The 22736-nt window shown below is 35.4% G+C and overlaps 1 protein-coding gene across 4 annotated transcripts in view; it reads right to left on the reverse strand.

Annotated features, from left to right (window-relative positions):
• Window positions 1-1651: 1651 nt before the first annotated feature.
• The window catches only part of LOC134542653 (protein OSCP1), a 46484-nt gene continuing 25399 nt past the window's right edge, over window positions 1652-22736 (reverse strand). The window contains exons 1-6 of one of the 4 annotated variants that reach the window (XM_063387069.1): window positions 17226-17386; window positions 16792-17111; window positions 15634-15793; window positions 14330-14483; window positions 9928-10134; window positions 1652-7161 (exon numbers count right to left, since the gene is read on the reverse strand). In XM_063387069.1, the coding sequence (XP_063243139.1) occupies window positions 6993-7161; window positions 9928-10134; window positions 14330-14483; window positions 15634-15793; window positions 16792-17111; window positions 17226-17340 (1125 nt within the window). In that variant the 5' untranslated portion in view covers window positions 17341-17386 and the 3' untranslated portion in view covers window positions 1652-6992. The other 3 variants (XM_063387072.1, XM_063387071.1, XM_063387073.1) reach the window with 3 other exon arrangements.

Consider the following 22736-nt stretch of genomic DNA (forward strand, 5'->3'; position numbering starts at 1 on the left):
TTCAGATCCTTCTGTTTGATCGCACTGGCGAAGTTAAAATTTTTTATATATAATTTTTATTTTTGGAATTTTATTATTTTCAATTAAAGTTTTTTTTTTAATTTTTAAATTTATAATTTTTAATTTTTTTATTTTAATAACTTTTTGTGTTCTTATGTTATCTTTTATATTGAGGTATATGTACATAAAATAAACCACAAATCTTCAAAAGTTTGCTTTTGTGTGGTATATCTCAAAGCAAGGCACAATACATAGTGAAGTATCACAGGTCTTGCAGCAGTAGCGAGTTTCCTTACGTTTCTTGTTCTTTGTGCATACTATACATTTCCTTGTTGGATTTTTCTTAGACGTCATCTCTAATACTGATGGGAAATGTCTTCCGACAAGTCTGGTTGGATGTTCTTTGTTTGATCGCCTGCCACTTTGAACAGTTGTTCTCTCTTTTGAATGTTTTTCGAGAATTTCTCTTATTAGAGCAAGCTGAAATTGGGCTATTGTTACATTTTTTCCAGTCACTGTTTTGTACAGAATGTAAGAATTCAGTACTGCAATGTCTAGGAGGTGAAAGAAAACCTTCTTGTACCATTTTACAGATTTTCGTACACTCTCGATACAGGTGATGATCATATCAGAACTATCAACTGCTCCCATGTTTTCGTTGTAGTCCACGATGCACTTTGGTTTCATTACCTTTTCTCCATTTTTGCGCGAAATCTCCATCATATCGGCACTATGGCATGTTGTCAACATGTGAACCTCTCGTCGATCACACCACTTTAGCGCTAATAATTTTTCAGACGACCTGAAAGTAGCTTCTCCTTTCTTCAGCTTTTCGTCCATTTTGGGCATTTGCTTCCTTGTTTTTCTGACTGTGCCACATGCATTTGTACCATTCCTATGTAGCCATTCAAAAAGGGTAGGACTTGAGTACCAATTATCAAGATAAACAGTGTGTCCTTTTTGCAGGTATGGTTTCAGTAATGTTGCCACAACATTGCCAGATTTTCCTAGGTTCAATCCTGCCTCTTCAATGTCAGACACAGCACCAGTGTAGATTATAAAATCTAGCACAAAACCAGTGTCACAATCACACAATACAAATATTTTTATACCAAAACGACTTCTTTTTGAGGGAATGTATTGCCTGAAAGATAATCTTCCCTTGAAGAGCAGGAGACTCTCGTCAACACACAAGTTGGCAAATAGATTCATTGCAGATCTGAAGGTCTCCCTGAGACTGTCAACAAGTGTGCGAATTTTACATAGCCTATCACCATTCGCAGGAACTTTGTTGTCAGAAAAATGCAACATTCTCAACAATAAAAGAAAACGGTCTCGGGACATGATTTCTGGGAAAGCTGGTGTTTTTAGAAGAGCATCTCGGGACCAATACTCGTTTATGCTGATTTTTTTTGTTCTTGGCATAAGCATGCAGACAGCTAAAAATGTGTACATTTCCTCCCAGTTGGTCTTTGCCCATTTACTGAGGCAGGAATGCTCAGATGGAGAGGTGCTTTCAACAATGAAATCAAAGTACCTATTAGTTTCTGTAGCAATATGCTCCATAACTGACTTTGAAAAAAAAATGGTGAAAAAAATCACTAACGTTTTCAGCTTCAGTCAAACAAGTTTGATTACCAGAACTTTTTTCTTCAAAATAATGAATATGAGGCACAAATTCACTCTTGTGTCCAAGCTATTTCTTCTGGTCTTATTTTATTTTACTGTTGGTTCGTATTCCTGCTCTTCATCGCTCGTTTCACTTTCTGACTGTGAACTAGGGAATCTTTGCTTCGCTGGTGATCGTGACGTCAACGTGGAAGGTCCTGGTTGTGATTTATCAGATTCCCAGCCATCTTCCCTGCTTGAAATGCTACTCACATCGTCGCCATCACTATCTGCAAGCATTGCTAGCAGTTCCTCATTTGTGTATTTTTTTCGTGCCATGGGTAAATACTACAAAGAACTAAATCAAAATTTCACATGAGTGAACAAAAAAAAAAATAACTGTCCGAGTTGTAAAGTACAAACACGACACAATCGACTACTGTTCTCTCGAGCATACACACGCGATGCGACACGTACACACGCGATGCGACACGTACACACTCTGTTGGGAAAGAAAACAGTTACAGTATCTATACTCTCAAACCTCGAATGCAGGCCACGAAGATCGATAAACACTACTTAAGTTACAGAAACGGCCACTAGATAGTGTTGGTTTATAGACGTACTTATATGTCTGTAGCAGTGAAAGCGAAAGTAGCGAGACGAATATAGTCGTCCTTCGCACAGGCAATGCTATTTAGATAGGACGGATATATTCGTCCTTAGCACACACAGGACACAATTTACGTACGAATATATTCGTCTGTAGCAGTGAAAGAGTTAACAATAGCCCATTAAGAGATGTGTCTTAATCTAAACACTTCAGAGATAGATTTTATATTCAAACAATTTTGCATTTAGCAGAATGCATTAACATTTTTTCATAACAAATATTAACATGTATATACAAACTTTATAATCAAAGTCTATAAAAAGTAAATGGACGGATTGTGAAAGTTTTCCATGCATATTTCACAGCTATTATAACATTGGTTTGCTGTTAATTAAGCACTTTTTGAATAAGTTATTCAACTATAGGACAATAATTCTTGTACACAGCTTAAATAATGCCTGATACACAAACATCCTAAAAATTTGTGGGAAAAAAATAAGGAAAGATATTCACAGCTTGGAACTGAAGAAGTCAGTCTAGAACTGAAGCCCTTCGTGTATGATTATGAGAAAGGTTTCAGTCCAGTAAATGGTTTGTATTCAAAAAGCACTAATTAAGTTTTCAAAATTGTTAAAGTTGTTAACTCTGTGCCAACATAACATGCAGTGAGATACTCACTATTCAGTGTAGTTGCCTAATTGATTGTGAAGAAAATAGAGGAAACTGCATCAATGAATGGAAATTAAAGCACAGTGGGGAAGAAAAGGAAACTTAATCCTCATGCATGGAACAGAGATGTTTCAAAACAGGCATTACTAAAAGGTCAAGAACATGTTGATTACAAAGGAAAACTTTTAGTAGCTAAAACTACAGGATCAAACTGAAATTACACAAGACCTGGCCTGCTGTCAGCGTTAGGTAAACCTGCACAGAAAGTTGGAGATGTGGGCTCTTCAGGCGTCCCACACGCCTAAAACTTACTGATGGATGACACGTCAGAGAGCAGCGCGGTTTTCCAAGCACACATTTGTTTCTACAGTCGGTTATTACACGCCCTTGTACACATATCAAGTTAAACTGCTAAATATGCCCCATGGCATGTACCGGTATGAGTGAGATGCAGTCCACCCTCGTGGCTAGATGAGAGATTGAGGTAAGTTGATTTCAAAGCTTCGCAAAGGAAATAATAATTAATTAAATAGTCCGCCGACCGAGGCAAGCTTGGAGGACATGTAGAAAGCGATTTGCAATAGTTAAGATGAGAAAACAAGTACATAATTATCAGCGATGAAACAGGATGAAGTCCTCAGAGTGTAGACATGTCTGACCTTGGATGGTGATGATGAGGTATCATAGCACCTCCACGCCGAACAAGTGAAACCGTTATATTTGTTTTCAATCGTGCCACTGGTTGTTTGAAAGGATAAAAAAAAATTCATACAAAAAATTAGTTAAATTAGTTACTTAAATAAAAACAATAAACTAATTTTCAATACTCATTGTCCTGGCTTATTTAGTGTTCGGCACCGTCTTTGGTTATGTTATATGGATTACTAAAAATAACTGGGGCAAAAAGGAAGAAGGTTTACAATGCGTTTTAATACAGAATTAACGGGATGTCTCACTGCTGTTACTGCCCTCTTATGGTGGTTCGTGGCGTACTGTTCAAATAAACGCACACGTAAGACAGCAGTGCAATGCCGGGAAGGAAAGGTTGACGGTGGGGGGAAAAGGAAATTGAGTTATAGCAGGCTTATAGGGTGAAGCCCAGTTGACATCTACCTGACCTCCAAAGATGAAAAAGATATTTACCTACAGTCACTGATTGAAGTATAATATGTCCATAAAAACGACAAGGTTTTCAAATCCCATGTAATTTTTTTTGAAGGGGATGGGAGGGAACAAGTATGTAACAGCATTTATCACTGTCAAATGAGTGTGTTGCAAAAGCTGGCTATATATAACCTGAGAAAAAATCCTAGTGCAAATGCTTTCTGTCCCCCAGGAACCATACAACAAGTAACAGAGCACACAGATTGTTACCTAGCAGGTGAGAGTCACTTTCGTGAAAAAGTAAGTACCAAGACGCCAGATTAATATAAAGCTAATGCACAGATAGTTTATTTAGCATTCACTGTAACAAAAATAAATACACCAAAAATATATATTTATCATGAGGGTGATGCAAATAAAGGGTGTAATGAGGTCTGTTCAATTTTGTATTACTACGTGCAAGACATTCCTTCTGAAATTACATTGTTACATTTGTTGGTGATAACTGTACAGGGAAGAATAAAAATCACACCTTGCCAAGGCTGCTCCCATTCTCAACATACTGATCAATTTAAAAGATATTGAGTAGTACTTTCCTACTTTAGGTGATACATTTTTACCATGCGATAGGGATTTTGCCACCATCAAACAAACCCTTAGGAAGCATGATTGACTGTACTCTACACAAAATGTCACTGAATTGACAGTCACAAGTAGCACAACTGGAAAGTTTGAGGTGTATAAAGTAAAAACACTGTTATTTTAATGATTGGTGGCCTGTACTACAAACTAAATATTGTATCAGAAGAAACTGCACCGACGACAGAACCACGCGACCAAAATTTTTTTTTCATATCATAGCCAGTTCATTGGCGGAATCATGATCCAGTTTTTTTTCCCAGTCTGTTTGTCCAAATCCACCGTTTCCACCAAAACCTGCAAATCCCACGGGAAAAGTACCCTTGAAGAAACTAAAATTACACAAAATAGCCAAATTCCTGCTGTATGTGCCTTAGGAGCATCAATAATTCTATCAAAAAATATTCTCTGTGTTCTGGCTTAAACATGGCCATGTCAACCAAGAAGAAAAGAATGGTTTAAAAAAAATGCATAAATTTTATACAGGAGCACAATCCTTTATCCGAAATGGTCGGGACCAACAGCATTCCAAATTTCGGAATTTTTCGGATTTTGGAATTTTAATACAGGAGGCCTAGTAAAGCCAAGTTAGGTTATGTCAGATGTATTAAGGATTTCAAGCAACATAGTACAAAAAACAACAAAGTACATAACTTAAATAAACACTGCAGCATAAATAAATACCTGAAACAATAGCCAAAATAATTTGTTATTAACAACTGATACTGTAAAAAAATCTAGAGAATGTTTATGGTGCGTCGTCATCGCCGCCGATGTCGCCGGCAACTAGTACGTCTCGTGATCGGCTGGGAGCAGGATTTTCCTTCTCCTGAGAGCAGCACGAATGATGGCATTTTTAAATGCCTCTTGAAGTGTCACTTGTTTTGGTTTAGGCTTCTGGCTAAGCAATTTTTCTTTAATCGCATACACAGACATTACTTCTTGAGCACTTACAAATGAACGTTGCTCGAGTCCAGTTTCCGCAATAATTCCACCTTCTGAGTTATTGATAATGTTAAGTGTTTTCGTTTTTTTTCGCTACCACCCATCTTCATATCGGAATGCCTTTTTGCCATTGCCGTCTTCAAATATGGCAACACGTTCGCGTAACAACACCGTTAACTACTAAACGCGATAAAACAACTCCTATCGTAGCCAAGCAGCAAGCTGTAACTGGCGCTAGTTTGCCGGACAAACGGTAAACACAGCACCTTGGCGTTGCCAAATTGCATGCTGCCTTGCTGACGCAGTGCTGCCAAGTCACTCGCTCGCACTAGTCACGTGATCGCGACTTGAGTTTGCCACACAACTGCAAACAATATCGCGGACGTTGAAGTTTCGAAAAAAAATTCGGATTTTAGAGCTGTTCGGATTTTGGAATTTCGGATAAAGGATGGTGCACCTGTATTTTATGTTATTATTAGGGACAGATAGCTGAGAGTTTGTATAACAGTAAAAACAATAACACCAAAATCTCCTATTTTAAAAATGAAATCCACCTAAATATAAAACCATAAAGAAAAGGTCAACGACCCAGACGTCTCCTGAAATGACAGATGCAGCTGCAACCCGTTCACATGTCACTACTCATAACTCTTCTAGGAAAGGGGGACAAAGAATGGAAAAAAAAAGAGAGAGAGAGAGAGAGACACTGTTACCACACACACGTAGCGCAATGTTGAATGTGCCTCATCCTTCAGGGCACCAGTAATTATTCAGTAATATTCCGTAATTCTGAGTTTACTATACCGTGTAACAGCAAATGTTTATTATCTCCAAAATGCTTCTTTCATAATTCTAGCTGCGCACCAACATGCCCACGTTTTGAGAATGTCTGCATGCCTTCTAATTGCGACACGCCGATATTATCACTACGTTCGTAACAGATTCAGCCCAGAGGACCAAAATGTTCCGTGATGATGTAAATGAACAATTTCACCCAAAAAGTAGTGAATAATAATAGCAGAATCCAGTATAGAGTTGTGTCTAGAAGGCCATCTTAAGTTTGACTGAATTTTTTGGAGAATGTTTCGTCCACATCCAAACTACAGAACTGAGAAAGAAAAGAAAAAGAAAAAAAAACACTGACATTTTCAAGTTCCAAGCACAAACTAACACGGCCTTAAGATCTTTTAGCATGGAGTGATTAATTTCTGTTTCTAATAATTTCACATGTTTCATTGACTAACACACCAAGACCAGTCATTATTCCTGAGATAATGTCAGTTTTGATATTAAAAAAAGTGGATGAAAGTATTCATGAAGAAAGGTGATTTTTCGAAAGCATACGATTAAATAAAAACAGTGCAACAAAAGCCACATGGAATAATAAGTGATCTAGTCTTCCTTCATGACGGGACTAGCAACTATCTAACAACTCCAAGAATTCGTCTTCATCTGCTGGGGCTGAGCTGGCCAGCGTCATCTCGTCGTAAATCTTCTCCAGCTCTATCGAACGACCACAGTTCTGAGCGTCAAACTTAATGCAACTGTTAGAGGCAGTGTCCTGCAGCTGCAGAGAAAACTCCCTAAAACAACAGATACGTAACAACGTTAATGAATAATGAAAATGATAAAGAAAATAGTATCTCAAAACTTACTATTCACCAGCTGTACCAAGACCCAATAATACTTGGCTCCAGATATTTTCACATATTTATTTAAGGAAGGTGAAATTGTTAATGCACTAATTAATGACCATTATGAATAATGATGGCATCCACCATTCCTTGTCAATATGAATATGAGCTAACCAAGCCAGCAGTTAGTGTTTTATTGCATTATATTGTAAAGTGCCAACATATTACACCAAAAGGAAGGGGCTTCTCGACTGAATCACAAAAATTAATTCTAAAGAAAAGTACATACCAACTCTTTTCTATTTCTGTCAGACAATGAATATACCTCTCTGCCAGCCTGATGTGCTTTCATTGTTTCATAACATGGCTCTAGGTATTAGTAATTACTTTCAGAAGTGTGAAAGTTAACAGTTTTCAGGCCTAGGCCTTCTTGCTCTGGAATAGAGAAACTGCATGCAAACTTAGCTCTGCCTGTCCAGTCATTAGTTGCATTCAATACATGACTAAGAGACAGAAAACTTACGGTATAGGGACCTGGTGGAAAACATTTGGCCATAATCGTACAGAAACAGAACACGGCAATAATCACACGCTAAGAGTCTATGGGTAGATAATACACAGCAACTGAATGCACAGCAACTGAATGCATGCACACCCATACTCACAGCAAGTAAATTACCGCCAGGAATGTTTATCTTTTGACAGCTCAGGTAAATATCTTCTCCTACCCGAGACTGGCTGACAAAAATATAAAAGGGTCCGCTTATGTTACAACTAGGCAAAAAAACTTTGGCACCTTTTATACAAGCCTGCATGTATTAGAGAAACAAAAAGGAACTTACATAGCTTTTACTTAATATCTTCTATATTCTTACTCTTTAGTTAAATAAAAAATAAAACCCATGAATGTTAGATGCTATGCTTGCATGATAAAACTTCTTTCTCTTCCCTTCCTATATTTTATAACCTACAGAAAAAGATTATATTTCTATGACTTTGCAATAGGGAAAGATGAAAATAAATAGTGGCCAGATGTTTATCCTGTAAACAAAGTTTTTCTTAGCCAGAGAAAAGGCCTTTTTATTTTTCTCTCTTTTAACCATATGCTTCTTCTGAGGGCAATAGAGAGCTATTAACAAAGACACTACAGCTATTTTGGTGATCTTACTTAGGTTTGTTTAAATTAAACCGAAATTACACATTAAAAGTATATAAGTATATACCATGTTTTATTACATAATCGTCACACATTTTATGATAAAATCAAGTTTAGAAAGTAGGGGTGCGATTTTTGTGTAATACATTTTTGTTGAGGATAAATTTTCCCTTAAAACAAAACATGTTGCATGGGAAGTATGTTAAATTAAAAACAGAGTATGTAGATCCCAACTTGATGTTTCTCGCATTGTCAGTAATAATAAACAGTGGTATATGTGTACTGAAAAACTAACACAGCCAAGACAGTACTTTATAAGAGCCAAGTTGTTGAAATGACAAGTTAATGCCAAGAAAGCATCCTCACTGCATGATGTCCATAAGTCACAAGAAAATGACATTGACTGAACAATGGCAATGGCTTAAGAAAGATCCTCAGAGATTCTCGTTTTCACAGAAGCATATAGGTTTGGAATTTAGTTCCTGGGGAATGTGGTTCTGGATGGTACTGTGTACAATGGTTGAGCTGAATGCATGAGTTACTGGAAATTTTTATTTTCTACAACATTGTACGGCAGCATAGAATCAGCCAACCGTACAGCAATGTGTCTTGTCCTGAGTTTTGCCTTTGGATGATGAGAAGACCAGTGGTAGGTATCTTCAATACGTCTTTGTTTTGATGGGCCTGTTGGTAAAGCATACGTATTTACGGGCAGTGGTCGTAACAGTTCTTGCTGCATCTCACATTCTTTCTTCACAGTTGGGTGTTGCGTCAAATGCCTTATGAGACCTGATATTCTACCATAGCTTGTTTTAACTCTTTTACTGCACGCCTTGCATTTGGCACTTAGTTTATTGTTACTCTTTGCAAAGTAGTTCCAGATACGTATCTTTTCATCAGCCATTAACTAATTGAATAAAACCATAACATGGAACAGAACGTGACCTACTTCCGCATGTAAAATTTTACAGGATTATTGTGAGTGATAATACCTACTTGTGTGAAACTCCCCTAATTTTGTAGACCACAAATTACCCTCAGAAATAGTAACAATAAAATTTAATCATATTTTCACTATGTGTGGAAAAAAAACTATAGTGCTGCCATCTCTTGCCCCGCCCCCTTAGTGACGCATGGGCCAATCACAGCAGTCCCTGATGATTTTCGTTAATTTTTTTTTCTTCTCTTGATTTTTCAATCAAACAAGATGTTAGATAGTTCGATTTAATTCAAGTAAACACAATAATTAATACAGATATAAAATTCAAATGTGTGTTATACACAGGAAATTATCAAAGCGGTTATTAATAGAATCCCAAATTTTTTTTTTAACGTAAGCAATTTTTTTGTTTTTCCCAAAAATAATGGGAACATATTATTCCCTCCTAACGGGAAAAAAAGTAATGCCCTCCCAAAGTTTTTCCCGAAAGTCGGGATCCCGCATACCACCAGATGTGACCCACAGACAGGAGCAACCCTTCTGAACGTAATTACGGTAATGGCTAGAAACTTACAAATAATCAACATGGCATGCAACACATTTAAAAGCGGAGACTCACTCCTCTTCCTGGCGCGAGCTGAAGAGGTTGAGGTGTATGATGTCGCTGGCGTCGGCCGCCCGCCCCCGGTCCACCAGCAGCTGCGAGAGGAGGAGGTTCAGCTCGGCACGGCCCGCTTGCAGTTCGCGCTCCGCCCGGGGCTTGACGGGGGCGTTCAGCGCTGCCCGCTCACACACCGGCGAGCCGCTTCCGCTCTGCGACACGTAGCTGGCACGGCAACACACACGTTACTGCAGGCGGTTCTTGCTCACCTCAACACAGCAGAACTGACTTCCATAACTGTCAATAACTGCCTTGCACATTGTTCAGCCAATAAGATTCTATGGTATTATTGTTAGGTCAATTTTGTTTTCAAAACAAGAGATTTTTGTGTTATTGTTTACATTTTTATATACATATTCTACTTATTCACAAAGGTAGTATATTATTAAACAAGAATATAAATACATTCAGGACGGGTTCAGTAAAATATTTTTTTTTCTTTACTGATAGTGATTTAAGATAAATGTGAAACATTTTGTAGACATCAACATCTTTAGAGATGTTGGGGGTGATAAGATAAAAATGTAGCACTGATGGGCAGAGGAAACGTCAAAATGCAGAGAAACTCCACATACTCATGATCATGTCCCACCATGTCCATCAACTCTAACCCAGATTACTTTGGTGTAAGGTGAGTGATCTGAAAATTCAACGACGTGGCCCCCTTGAGAGGCCCGACTAGTCGGAGGTTTATCCGTGATTAATCGCATAATCGTCGTACATTTTATACTAAAATCATGTTTGAAAAGTACGAGTGTGACTTTTAAACAAAGAAAAGCAGTTTTTTTAGGTAAAGTTATTTGTAAAAACAAAACCTATTCATGGAAATTACATTTATGTAAAAAGAAGAGTATACAAAAGCACACCAACAATTTAAATTAATAAGTCATGCAACAAAAACATATTTTGTTTCAACTTTAGATATAAAAATGAAAACCATGACCCGAACGTGAACTGGAACTAACTCAATTATCGTCATAGTACACACCACAAAAGTATGCGGGCTTACAAATGTAGTTAACTCGGTACTAGACAGAGTGCGCGTGTTGCATGCAATTGGCAAGATATCAATATTAGACTACGTGCATACACTCTATATGGGAATCAACATAACCAAACATGAATTATGTGAACTAGCGATGGCTACATTTTTTTTACACAGTAGTGAGGAAGATTGACAGATAATGGCTATAACGTTTGATAACGTCTTTAAAATAAAATTTACACATCAGATATCTTTGTTTTTCTGTAAATTAAATAAATAAGTTGTAATATCTGAATGAATAATAAAATTCACCTTTAATCTATATCACTAAATAAGGGGAAAAAAGTTTATGGGCAACATCTTACATGGAAAAAAAAAATGTCTGAGAAAATGGGTTATAGAATCATTTGACCATATTGGGTGGGAAATTGTATTGTGCAGGTACATCTTAAACAAGTATTGTAATTATTGTATTTTCCTATTATAGCTACTAAACTGCCTGACTGCAAGTTGCTGTTGCATGGTGCTTTATCCTGACATGTTTACTACCTACACAAAGCGCTTGGAATCTAACAGCAGGACCAAAAACATCATGCAACGTTTATACTAGAATTTTTTTTCTCACAATTTTGACTCCCTAAAATAACGGTGCGACGATTTTTCGATACAACAAGGAATTTGTTAGCGAGATGGGACGGTGAGTGCGATGCTCACTGGTGCTTCTAGCACGGTGTCTGTCGCCTCTAAGCACAAGGCTGTGGATCGGTGCTGTCTTCTCATCATGCATAGGGCAACAATGAGATTTAAGTTCTAACCATAACATATGATTACGGATGGGCCGGTCGAATCCAGGATTCGTCAAATCCAGAATTCGACGAATCTGCGAAGATTCGGCGAATCTGCAAGGATTCAAGTAACTAATTGGCGAAAACCACACACATTAGTAAACATTCAGCCAAGAACAAGAGAAATATGTCCGTAGATATAACCGTATTTACCCGAATATAATGCGATGATTTTTATAAAAATATCCAAAACTGAAAGTGGGGATCGCAGTATAACCGAAAACCTACATCTTTGCCGCTCGAAGAATGTTTTGAAATGACGCGGGGCGGCGAGACAACTGTGTCAAGGTCAGGGCCGGCGCCAGCAATGCGGGAAAAACGTGAAGTATGTGTTTTAAGGGATAAGAGTCGCACATTTTATAATCAAACCGTGCATCAAAAACACATTTCGTTCAAATTAAAACAGAAAAACGGAACTCGGACGAAAGACGGAATTAACGCATAATTATCTTCATAGTAGGTACATACTAACGAAAAAATAGGTAGTTTACTCAGTACCTGACAGAGTGCGCGCGGGGCATTCAATCATCGGCGATTTATCGATAGCCCACTACGTGCGCGCACTCTATACGGGAATCAACGTAACCAAACGTGAATGATGCTAAGATGTTAACGACATAATTCAACATGTTTGAAAATATCTTTAAAAAAATTTCCACATTAAATCAGTAAGTGGTAGTATTCAAACTAATAATAAATTTCAACTTGTAAAATACATAAAACGTTTGATATGGGAAAATAACTTTATTGACATCCTGGAGAAAAATAGTGTATATCTTAATGAGAAAAATGGCAGGACCAAAACTTTTTCCCATGTTTGCAATATGATCTGTGGTGGTGACTGTTAATTGTCGCGATTTGGGGTTATGTTATGAGGGGAAAAAACGTAAATAGCGGAATTGATCGTTACATATTTTACCTGTAGTAGGCCTACTAAGGCTGTGTTCCAAATAGGTAAACATGCGTGCTCACGTACTTGCTCTCGGAAGTGACGTCACGAGAGTGTTGTTCCATATAGTCGAGTGCGAGCACGAGAACGAGTGCGCATATTGAGTGCGTTTGAATGCATGCTCGTTGCGTACTCTCGTAACCATTCTTGGTTTACGTTTACGTCTGGACTATTGATCTAAAAAAAAAAATGGCAAATAAACAATGCACGTTTCATTGTAAGTACCTGCTCGTAATTAAACAACATGCAATGTCTTCATGTGTACCTCCAGTACCAATCATTGCTGCAAGGATCGTGTTATAATTAAGGTTATGTTACCCGTCTCCTGTTTATTGCCTGGACAATGCGACGTAACCGTTGCCGTCGTAAACGTCTCTGTTGTTGGTTTACTACCATTAGGGCCGCAATTGCTCCTACTGCGTGTTCCATTGTCACAAATCAAAAACCTACACATAAACACACGTCGCCGCCTACCACATGGGTGTGTTTACTTAGGAGTATGGTTGTGTTACAAATGGTGAGCACGCATGGAGCATGCACTTTGCACGCAAGGAATTGTGGGTGTGAGTATGAGCACGAGTGCAAGTGTGAGTGCGGATTATTTGGAACACAGCCTAAGTGTACATCAGGCATGTTCCATTATTATGGCTTTTAAATTAGGCTTCTGTGCTCATTGAATGTAACTATCTTAAGTACCTGACGTTCATATTACTTAAATTAACTCACGAGTAGTGTTAAAGTAGGTTTTTTAAAAATTTTTAGGTCATATTAACTAGCATCGCATGCCTATATTTCATCAAGTAAGTTATTTGTATTTGTTTTATGCCTTTTTTAATGGAATAATCTCAGTGTTTTAGGTTCATTTGTACTAGAAAACAACAATTTGAATGAAAAAAAATTTTTTTAATAATTTCTTTTTATGGATTCGGATTCGATATTCGACAAATCCTTAAAGATTTGACTAAGTATTCAGATTCTGCCAAAAATAGGATTCGACCAATCCCTACATATGATGCAAGATATGAAAATAAAGATGTAAATCAAGTCCCTCAAGTACTTTCAAGAATCTATGGTGGGTGTCTCATACCTAAAATTTTAATTCCAAACACACATGTGTATGTTTTGTTGTCATGTGTCTATGTGTTTACTTGGGGTGTCTTGTGTCTTTTGTATTTTAGTTTGTGGTGCCTGTCTTTTGGGTGGAGCCTGCATGCAGGTGGTGCGTCCATTGTGGGCAGAGCCTGTCTTGTGCATAGTGCCTGCCAGTATGTAGTGCCTGCCCAACATTACAGTGCCCACCAAATAGTCTTGTGATTTGTTTATTGTGTTGTACCTATTGTTAAAGTAAACATTTTTAACATTTGAAACTCATGCAACTTATGTACCTAATAAATAATTAATAAGCATGAAATCAGAACTACTCATCCACCCTCAGCGAATTCTTAAATGCTTTTCGTAAACAGACACCACTTGGATATCTTGGGCTGTTTTAAACCCCATTGTTTATTCTAAAGCTCTACACACCGTATGCATGCCTTAAGGGGGGGGGGGGGGAGCATGAGTCGCTGCTTGTGGACTCACATGTTGCAGCCCAGATCAGTGCCCCTGCAGCCTGTCTTGTCCAGAGACCCTGGTGCCGGGGCCGCCGTGTAGTCTCCCCCGGCGGGGAAGTGGGCCACCTCGACGACGGAGCGGTCCGAGCCATAGTGCCGGATGAAGCCAGGCACCTCGCAACCTGCAAGACCATCGCGCATCCCCATCTGGGAACACTCCTATAGCAGGATCACTCCTCGGCAACAAATATGACTCGGAACTAACATTTTATTAATACATCACATCACATCACATCAATGAGGTAATTAGAGGCAACACACAAATATGATATCAAAGAAGGTACTGGCCACCACAATAGCTTGCCTGGCAGCAACAAAAATATAAACTCAAGTGGGTAAATATCAAGGCCTATATTATGCCATTAGGTATATAAAATTATTTACCAAGTCATAGTAACTGAATAATTGTAAGTATTTATAGATCAAGTGCTTGACAGGAAAAAATAAATTTTCTCACTTTCATTCCTAGTGTCTAGTGTAAATAATTTTTTTTTAATGTGGTGAGAGTTGTAATACATCTTTCTTTGGATACCAAATTGTAATTATTGCACTTTCATGGTAGCCTCAGTTCCAACATTATGTATAGTATTAAAATAAATACCAGCCATTCAAAAATATATTAAGCTATATACACAGTAATACTGAACTGTGCTGAGAAACCAACAGTATGTATTAATCTCAAATGAACTTATTATAACTTCAGCTTGTACATATCTTAAAATACATATTTATTTAACAAAAGTACATTGACCATGAAAGATTTTCCTACACAATTTAAAGTTTGCACTGTTATTATTTCCATCAAAATTACATAACAAACTCTGCCAATCTTAGGAAAATTTGAAACAATTTCTAAGTACATACTGAATGTTAGCTGCAAAAGACCACATATCTGATTTTGCTCTACATGGTTACACAATGGTTTCTATTCCTTATTTTTAATTAATGTTAGTAAAATTCAGATACCGATTATTAACAACACACAAATATTTTATTAAAATTCATACCAGTTTTAAGACATTAAGATACTGCATGGTAAGAAAAATGACATAGTGTTTTGTAACTAAGATATCGTCCATTTTCACGTGTTTTACAGGTTTAGAATACACCTTTTCGATTCCCTGAGATTTCCCTGTTTTCCAGATTTTTTCCGTCTGCAAGAACTTTGGCTTCTTTCTAGACAAATCGTGGCACAATCTCCCGCTCCTAATTTGACCACAAATTGAGCAGTTGTCAGGCGATGTGAAACGGCAGGTGACCTCGTGGTCTCACCCGGGGGTACGGGGCCACCGACCGGGATGACGAAGCTGCCGTTCTGGTTCTGGCTGCCCTGCCGCAGGAACACTGACACGCGTGTGCCGACGTCTTGCAGGAAGTTAAGCAGGTGGTAGCGTATTGTTTGCAGCTCTCCGAGTGCCATGTCTCCGTACACCTAACACAGACACACACTCTCGGCACTCTTACGACTACTACTCAGGAGCAGCTACATTTTACTTATTATTATTTATAAACATTTACATTTATACATTTTTTTAAAATTTATTACATTATTCAAATTTTATAAAACTTTAAAGTCTAAAACATGAAAAATGAATCATCATATTGCAACAAAAGAAGACGCAAATACAGCATATTAAGAAGTTTTTGTGATCAATAAGTTTAAAAGATTAACCCCCTTATCTATGAAAACACAGATTTTCTGATCCTTCTAAGGTTATTTGGTTAGTGAGTATAAATTTCCAAGTCCCATAAAAAATTTTGAAACGATTTTTACTATTTGGTGACTCGAACATTTCCAATGTGCAAATTACTAACAATATAGCAATTTGGGATTAGTCTATATCCCTATACCATAATATTTATGATGTCACCAACTTATTGATTTATTGACTATTCAAAAATTTAACTACATGAAACAGAACCTTCTAAGTGATAATTAAGCTTGTCTATAATGACAGTTACAAAAGAAGTTGTCTGTCACTACAGGAGTCGTAGAATCAGTTTGCAGGTTCATTAAATACTAGTACATGTCTTGACTTAAATAAAAGTCAACTGTCAGGAATGAGTAGAAACCAACATAAATGCAACATGAAAAAACTTCTTAGTGTTGTTTTTATTTATATGAAAAATATTTTCTTAAATGTTTTTAAATATTGTGTTTACCAACTGTTAGCACAGGTTTTTTTTGTCTGTATTTGGTTCTTAAAATAAATTTCAAACATTTTAATATTGAAAGTTTCTTAATTGGTAATATCACTCTAACTTACAAACTCATTATAAATTTAGGTTTACTCTGACAAGGAAATTTTGAATGGAATCTCATTCAGAAAGTCAGATGTAATTATCAGTGAAATTGTCATGGCATCTCTTATTTTTTACATACACGATGCAGCAAAGAAAACAGTTAAAAAAAAAAATCCTACAACCCACCTTTATGAGTATTTCATAAGCCATGTCAGCTTGTGCAAGTAAGCTTGGGTTTGAAATAAAACTTCTTATGGCATCCAAATGGTTTAATGTGATTAATATTATATCCCTCGGCTGCCTTGCCATAAAAATTTGGTACTTGAATACCATTTTCATCAGATCGTATAGTTTCTCCATGCTGGTCGAATTCAACCGCATGATTGATGCGTGTGCGAGATCTTCAAATAATTTACGAAGAGCTGCCTTATTGTATATTTCCTGAGGTTTGAACAATTCGTTCAAGAACTTTTCATTTAGCATCAGTGAAATTATATCATCTAGTACTGAAACACAAAACCATACCATATCATTCGTTAAAAACAATACTACCGCGAACTATGCATTAAAGGGGTTTGTCGATCCTTCCACACACAATAAAATAATACATTGTAAATTACCTTTGGATGCTTTGTCTTTGGCAATTTTTTGAGCATGTAAACGCTGATTTATTATATACATCATTTCGCCACCTAGATTAAGAAATAATAATGGAACAGAGTAAATACTTGACATTTTTAAAGGGCTAAACTCTTCTTGTCAACGACTACAGCTAACCTTGGTCAAGTTCCATATGTATATGACCAACACCAACAAAATACATACTGTAAGATTCCATGATGGTTTTACACTAAAAACCTCTACTTAAAAACATCAACCCAAGATAATAGACACACTTTTTTTAATTAAAAAAATCAGAAATGAATAAAAATAACTTAAATATGTAAAAAAAAAAGTTCAAAAAATTGTTTAACCGGAAAATAATTTTGTTTTAAATAAACGAACTTGAAAAATATACTAAATATTAACCTCACAAAAACAATAAGTATTTATTATTTCATAGGGATAAAAAAGAGGATTTTCCGAAATTAAAAAATAATTCCAGCGTTAACTAATTGTTTTATTTACAATAAGTACAATCCATAATTTTTTAGCTAGGCCGTAAGATCTTATGTATATACTTTAACCAACAAAAAAGTGCGCCGAATGACTGAAGTAGATGACGCAAAAAATGCTTGAATTGAATAATTTTATCTTCATTCTCAATCAAGAAAAAAAATGTTTTACAATAAGCATTTAAAAGTGAAGTTCTACTCAGCAATAAACAAGAAAAATTTAAGTTTTAAAAATAAGTACTTAAAAAAAACACTTATTGAACATGGACCATTGCAGCGAGATTTTTATTAAAAATTTTAATTCCTAGGGATCAAACTAAGGATTGTCCGAACATAACACATTATTCCAATGAAAGCTAAAGGTATCCTTTACAATTTGTACCATCCACAATTTTAAGCTGGGCCGTGAGATCTTCTGTATATACTTTTACCAACAAAAAAGTGCGCCGAATGACTGAAGTAGACTGCGCGAAATGTGCTCGAATTAAAGATTTTTTTCCTTCATTCTCAATCTAAAAAAAAAAATATTTCAATCAAGCATACGAAAGTGAAGGTTCTACTCAGCAATAAACCAGAAAATATTTAAGTTTGAAAAATAAGTACTTAAAAAAACTATAGCTAAACATCGACCATTGCATTCCAAATTTTTATGATAAATTTTAATTCATAGGGATGAAACTAAGGATTGTCCGAACATAACACATTATTCCAATGTTAGCTAAATGTATCCTTTACAATTTGTACCATCCACAGTTTTAAGCTGGGCCGTGAGATATTCTGTATATACTTTTACCAACAAAAAAGTGTGCCGAATGACTGAAGTAGCCTGCGCGAATTGTGTTTGAATAAAATAATTTTTTTCTTCATTCTCAACCGAGAAAGAAATGTTTTACAATACGTATAAAAATTTAAAAGTTCTACACAACAATAAACAAGATAATATTTTAGTTTTAAAAATAAGTACTTAAAAAAAACACTTATTGAACATGGACCATTGCAGCGAGTTTTTTTATTAAAATTTTAATTCATAGGGATCAAACTAAGGATTGTACGAACATAACACATTATTCCAATGAAAGCTAAAGGTATCCTTTACAATTTTTACCATCCACAATTTTAAGCTGGGCCGTGAGATCTTCTGTATATACTTTTACCAACAAAAAAGTGCGCCGAATGACTGAAGTAGACTGCGCGAAATGTGCTCGAATTAAAGATTTTTTTCCTTCATTCTCAATCTAAAAAAAAAAATATTTCAATTAAGCATACGAAAGTGAAGGTTCTACTCAGCAATAAACCAGAAAATATTTCTGTTTGAAAAATAAGTACTTAAAAAAACTCTAGCTAAACATCGACCATTGCATTCCAAATTTTTATGATAAATTTTAATTCATAGGGATCAAACTAAGGATTATCCGAACATAACACATTATTCCAATGTTAGCTAAATGTATCCTTTACAATTTGTACCATCCACAATTTTAAGCTGGGCCGTGAGATATTCTGTATATACTTTTACCAACAAAAAAGTGTGCCGAATGACTGAAGTAGCCTGCGCGAATTGTGTTTGAATAAAATAATTTTTTTCTTCATTCTCAACCGAGAAAGAAATGTTTTACAATACGTATAAAAATTTAAAAGTTCTACTCAACAATAAACAAGATAATATTTTAGTTTTAAAAATAAGTACTTAAAAAAAACACTTATTGAACATGGACCATTGCAGCGAGTTTTTTTTATTAAAATTTTAATTCATAGGGATCAAACTAAGGATTGTCCGAACATAACACATTATTCCAATGAAAGCTAAAGGTATCCTTTACAATTTGTAGCATCCACAATTTTAAGCTGGGCCGTGAGATCTTCTGTATATACTTTTACCAACAAAAAAGTGCGCCGAATGACTGAAGTAGACTGCGCGAAATGTGCTCGAATTAAAGATTTTTTTCCTTCATTCTCAATCTAAAAAAAAAAATATTTCAATTAAGCATACGAAAGTGAAGGTTCTACTCAGCAATAAACCAGAAAATATTTAAGTTTGAAAAATAAGTACTTAAAAAAACTCTAGCTAAACAACGACCATTGCATTCCAAATTTTTATGATAAATTTTAATTCATAGGGATCAAACTAAGGATTGTCCGAACATAACACATTATTCCAATGTTAGCTAAATGTATCCTTTACAATTTGTACCATCCACAATTTTAAGCTGGGCCGTGAGATATTCTGTATATACTTTTACCAACAAAAAAGTGTGCCGAATGACTGAAGTAGCCTGCGCGAATTGTGTTTGAATAAAATAATTTTTTTCTTCATTCTCAACCGAGAAAGAAATGTTTTACAATACGTATAAAAATTTAAAAGTTCTACTCAACAATTAACAAGATAATATTTTAGTTTTAAAAATAAGTACTTAAAAAAACACTTATTGAACATGGACCATTGCAGCGAGTTTTTTATTAAAATTTTAATTCATAGGGATCAAACTAAGGATTGTCCGAACATAACACATGATTCCAATGTTAGCTAAAGGTATCCTTTACAATTTTTACCATCCACAATTTTAAGCTGGGCCGTGAGATATTCTGTATATACTTTTACCAACAAAAAAGTGTGCCGAATGACAAGTAGCCTGCGCGAAATGTGTTCCAAAAAAATATTTTTTTTTCTTCATTCTCAACCGAGAAAGAAATGTTTTACAATACGTTTACCAATTTGAAAGTTCTACTCAACAATAAACAAGATAATATTTCAGTTTTAAAAATAAGTACTTAAAAAAAACACTTTTTGAACATGGACCACTGCAGCGAGATTTTTATTATAAATTTTAATTCATAGGGATCAAACTAAGGATTGTCCGAACATAACACATGATTCAAATGTTAGCTAAAGGTATCCTTTACAATTTGTACCATCCACAATTTTAAGCTGGGCCGTGAGATCTTCTGTATATACTTTTACCAACAAAAAAGTGCGCCGAATGACAGAAGTAGCCTGCGCGAAATGTGCTCGAATTAAATATTTTTTTCCTTCATTCTCAATATAAAAAAAAATATTTCAAATAAGCATACGAAAGTATAGGTTCTACTCAGCAATAAACCAGAAAATATTTATGTTTGAAAAATAAGTTCTTAAAAAAACACTAGCTGAACATGGACCACGACAGCCAAATATTTATGATAAATTTTAATTCATAGGGATGAAACTAAGGATTGTCCGAACATAACACATAATTCCATTGTTAGCTAAAGGTATTCTTTACAATTTTTACCATCCACAATTTTAAGCTGGGCCGTGAGATCTTCTGTATATACTTTTACCAACAAAAAAGTGTGCCGAAAAACTGAAGTAACCTGCGCGAAATGGGTTTGAATAAAATAATTTTTTTCTTCATTCTCAATAGAGAAAGAAATGTTTTACAATAAGTATACGAAATTGAAAGTTCTACTCAGCAATAAACCGGAAAATATTATTTTTTGAAAAATAAGTTCTTAAAAAAACACTAGCTGAACATGGACCACGACAGCCAAATATTTATGATAAATTTTAATTCATAGGGATGAAACTAAGGATTGTCCGAACATAACACATGATTCCAATGTTAGCTAAAGCTATTATTTACAATTTGTACCAAACACAATTTTAAGCTGGGCCGTGAGATCTTCTGTATATACTTTTACCAACAAAAAAGTGCGCCGAATGACTGAAGTAGACTGCGCGAAATGTGCTCGGATTAAATATTTTTTCCATTCATTCTCAATCTAAAAAAATATATTTTTAATAAGCATACGAAAGTGAAGGTTCTACTCAGCAACAAACCAGAAAATATTTAAGTTTGTAAATTAAGTACTTAAAAAAACTCTAGCTAAACCTCGACCATTGCATTCCAAATTTTTATGATAAATTTTAATTCATAGGGATCAAACTAAGGATTGTCCGAACATAACACAATATTCCAATGTTAGCTAAATGTATCCTTTACAATTTGTACCATCCACAATTTTAAGCTGGGCCGTGAGATATTCTGTATATAATTTTACCAACAAAAAAGTGTGCCGAATGACTGAAGTAGCCTGCGCGAATAGTGTTTGAATAAAATAATTTTTTACTTCATTCTCAACCGAGAAAGCAATGTTTTACAATACGTATACAAATTTGAAAGTTCTACTCAACAATACACAAGATAATATTTTAGTTTTAAAAATAAGTACTTAAAAAAAACACTTATTGAACATGGACCATTGCAGCGAGATTTTTATTAATAATTTTAATTCATAGGGATCAAACTAAGGATTTTCCGAACATAACACATTATTCCAATGAAATCTAAAGGTATCCTTTACAATTTGTACCATCCACAATTTTAAGCTGGGCCGTGAGATCTTCTGTATATACTTTTACCAACAAAAAAGTGTGCCGAATGACTGAAGTAGCCTGCGCGAATTGTGTTTGAATAAAATAATTATTTTCTTCATTCTCAACCGAGAAAGAAATGTTTTACAATACGTATACAAATTTGAAAGTTCTACTCAACAATAAACAAGATAAAATTTTAGTTTTAAAAATAAGTACTTAAAAAAACACTTATTGAACATGGACCATTGCAGCGAGATTTTTATTATAAATTTTAATTCATAGGGATCAAACTAAGGATTGTCCGAACATAACACATGATTCCAATGTTAGTTAATGGTATCCTTTACAATTTGTTCCATCCACAATTTTAAGCTGGGCCGTGAGATCTTCGGTATATACTTTTACCAACAAAAAAGTGCGCCGAATGACTGAAGTAGCCTGCACAAAATATGCTTGAATTTAATTTTTTTTTTCTTTATTGTCAATCAAGTAAACAGTTTATTTTCATTAAGCATACAAAAGTGAATGTTCTACACAGCAAAAAACTAGAGATTATTTAAGTTTGAAAAATAAGTACTTTATAAAAAAACTAAGTAAACATCAACCACAGCAGTCAGATTTTTATTATATATTTTATTTCATAGGGATCAAACTAAGGATTG

Source organism: Bacillus rossius, assembly GCF_032445375.1.
Source record: "Bacillus rossius redtenbacheri isolate Brsri chromosome 9 unlocalized genomic scaffold, Brsri_v3 Brsri_v3_scf9_1, whole genome shotgun sequence".
NCBI lineage: Eukaryota > Metazoa > Arthropoda > Insecta > Phasmatodea > Bacillidae > Bacillus > Bacillus rossius.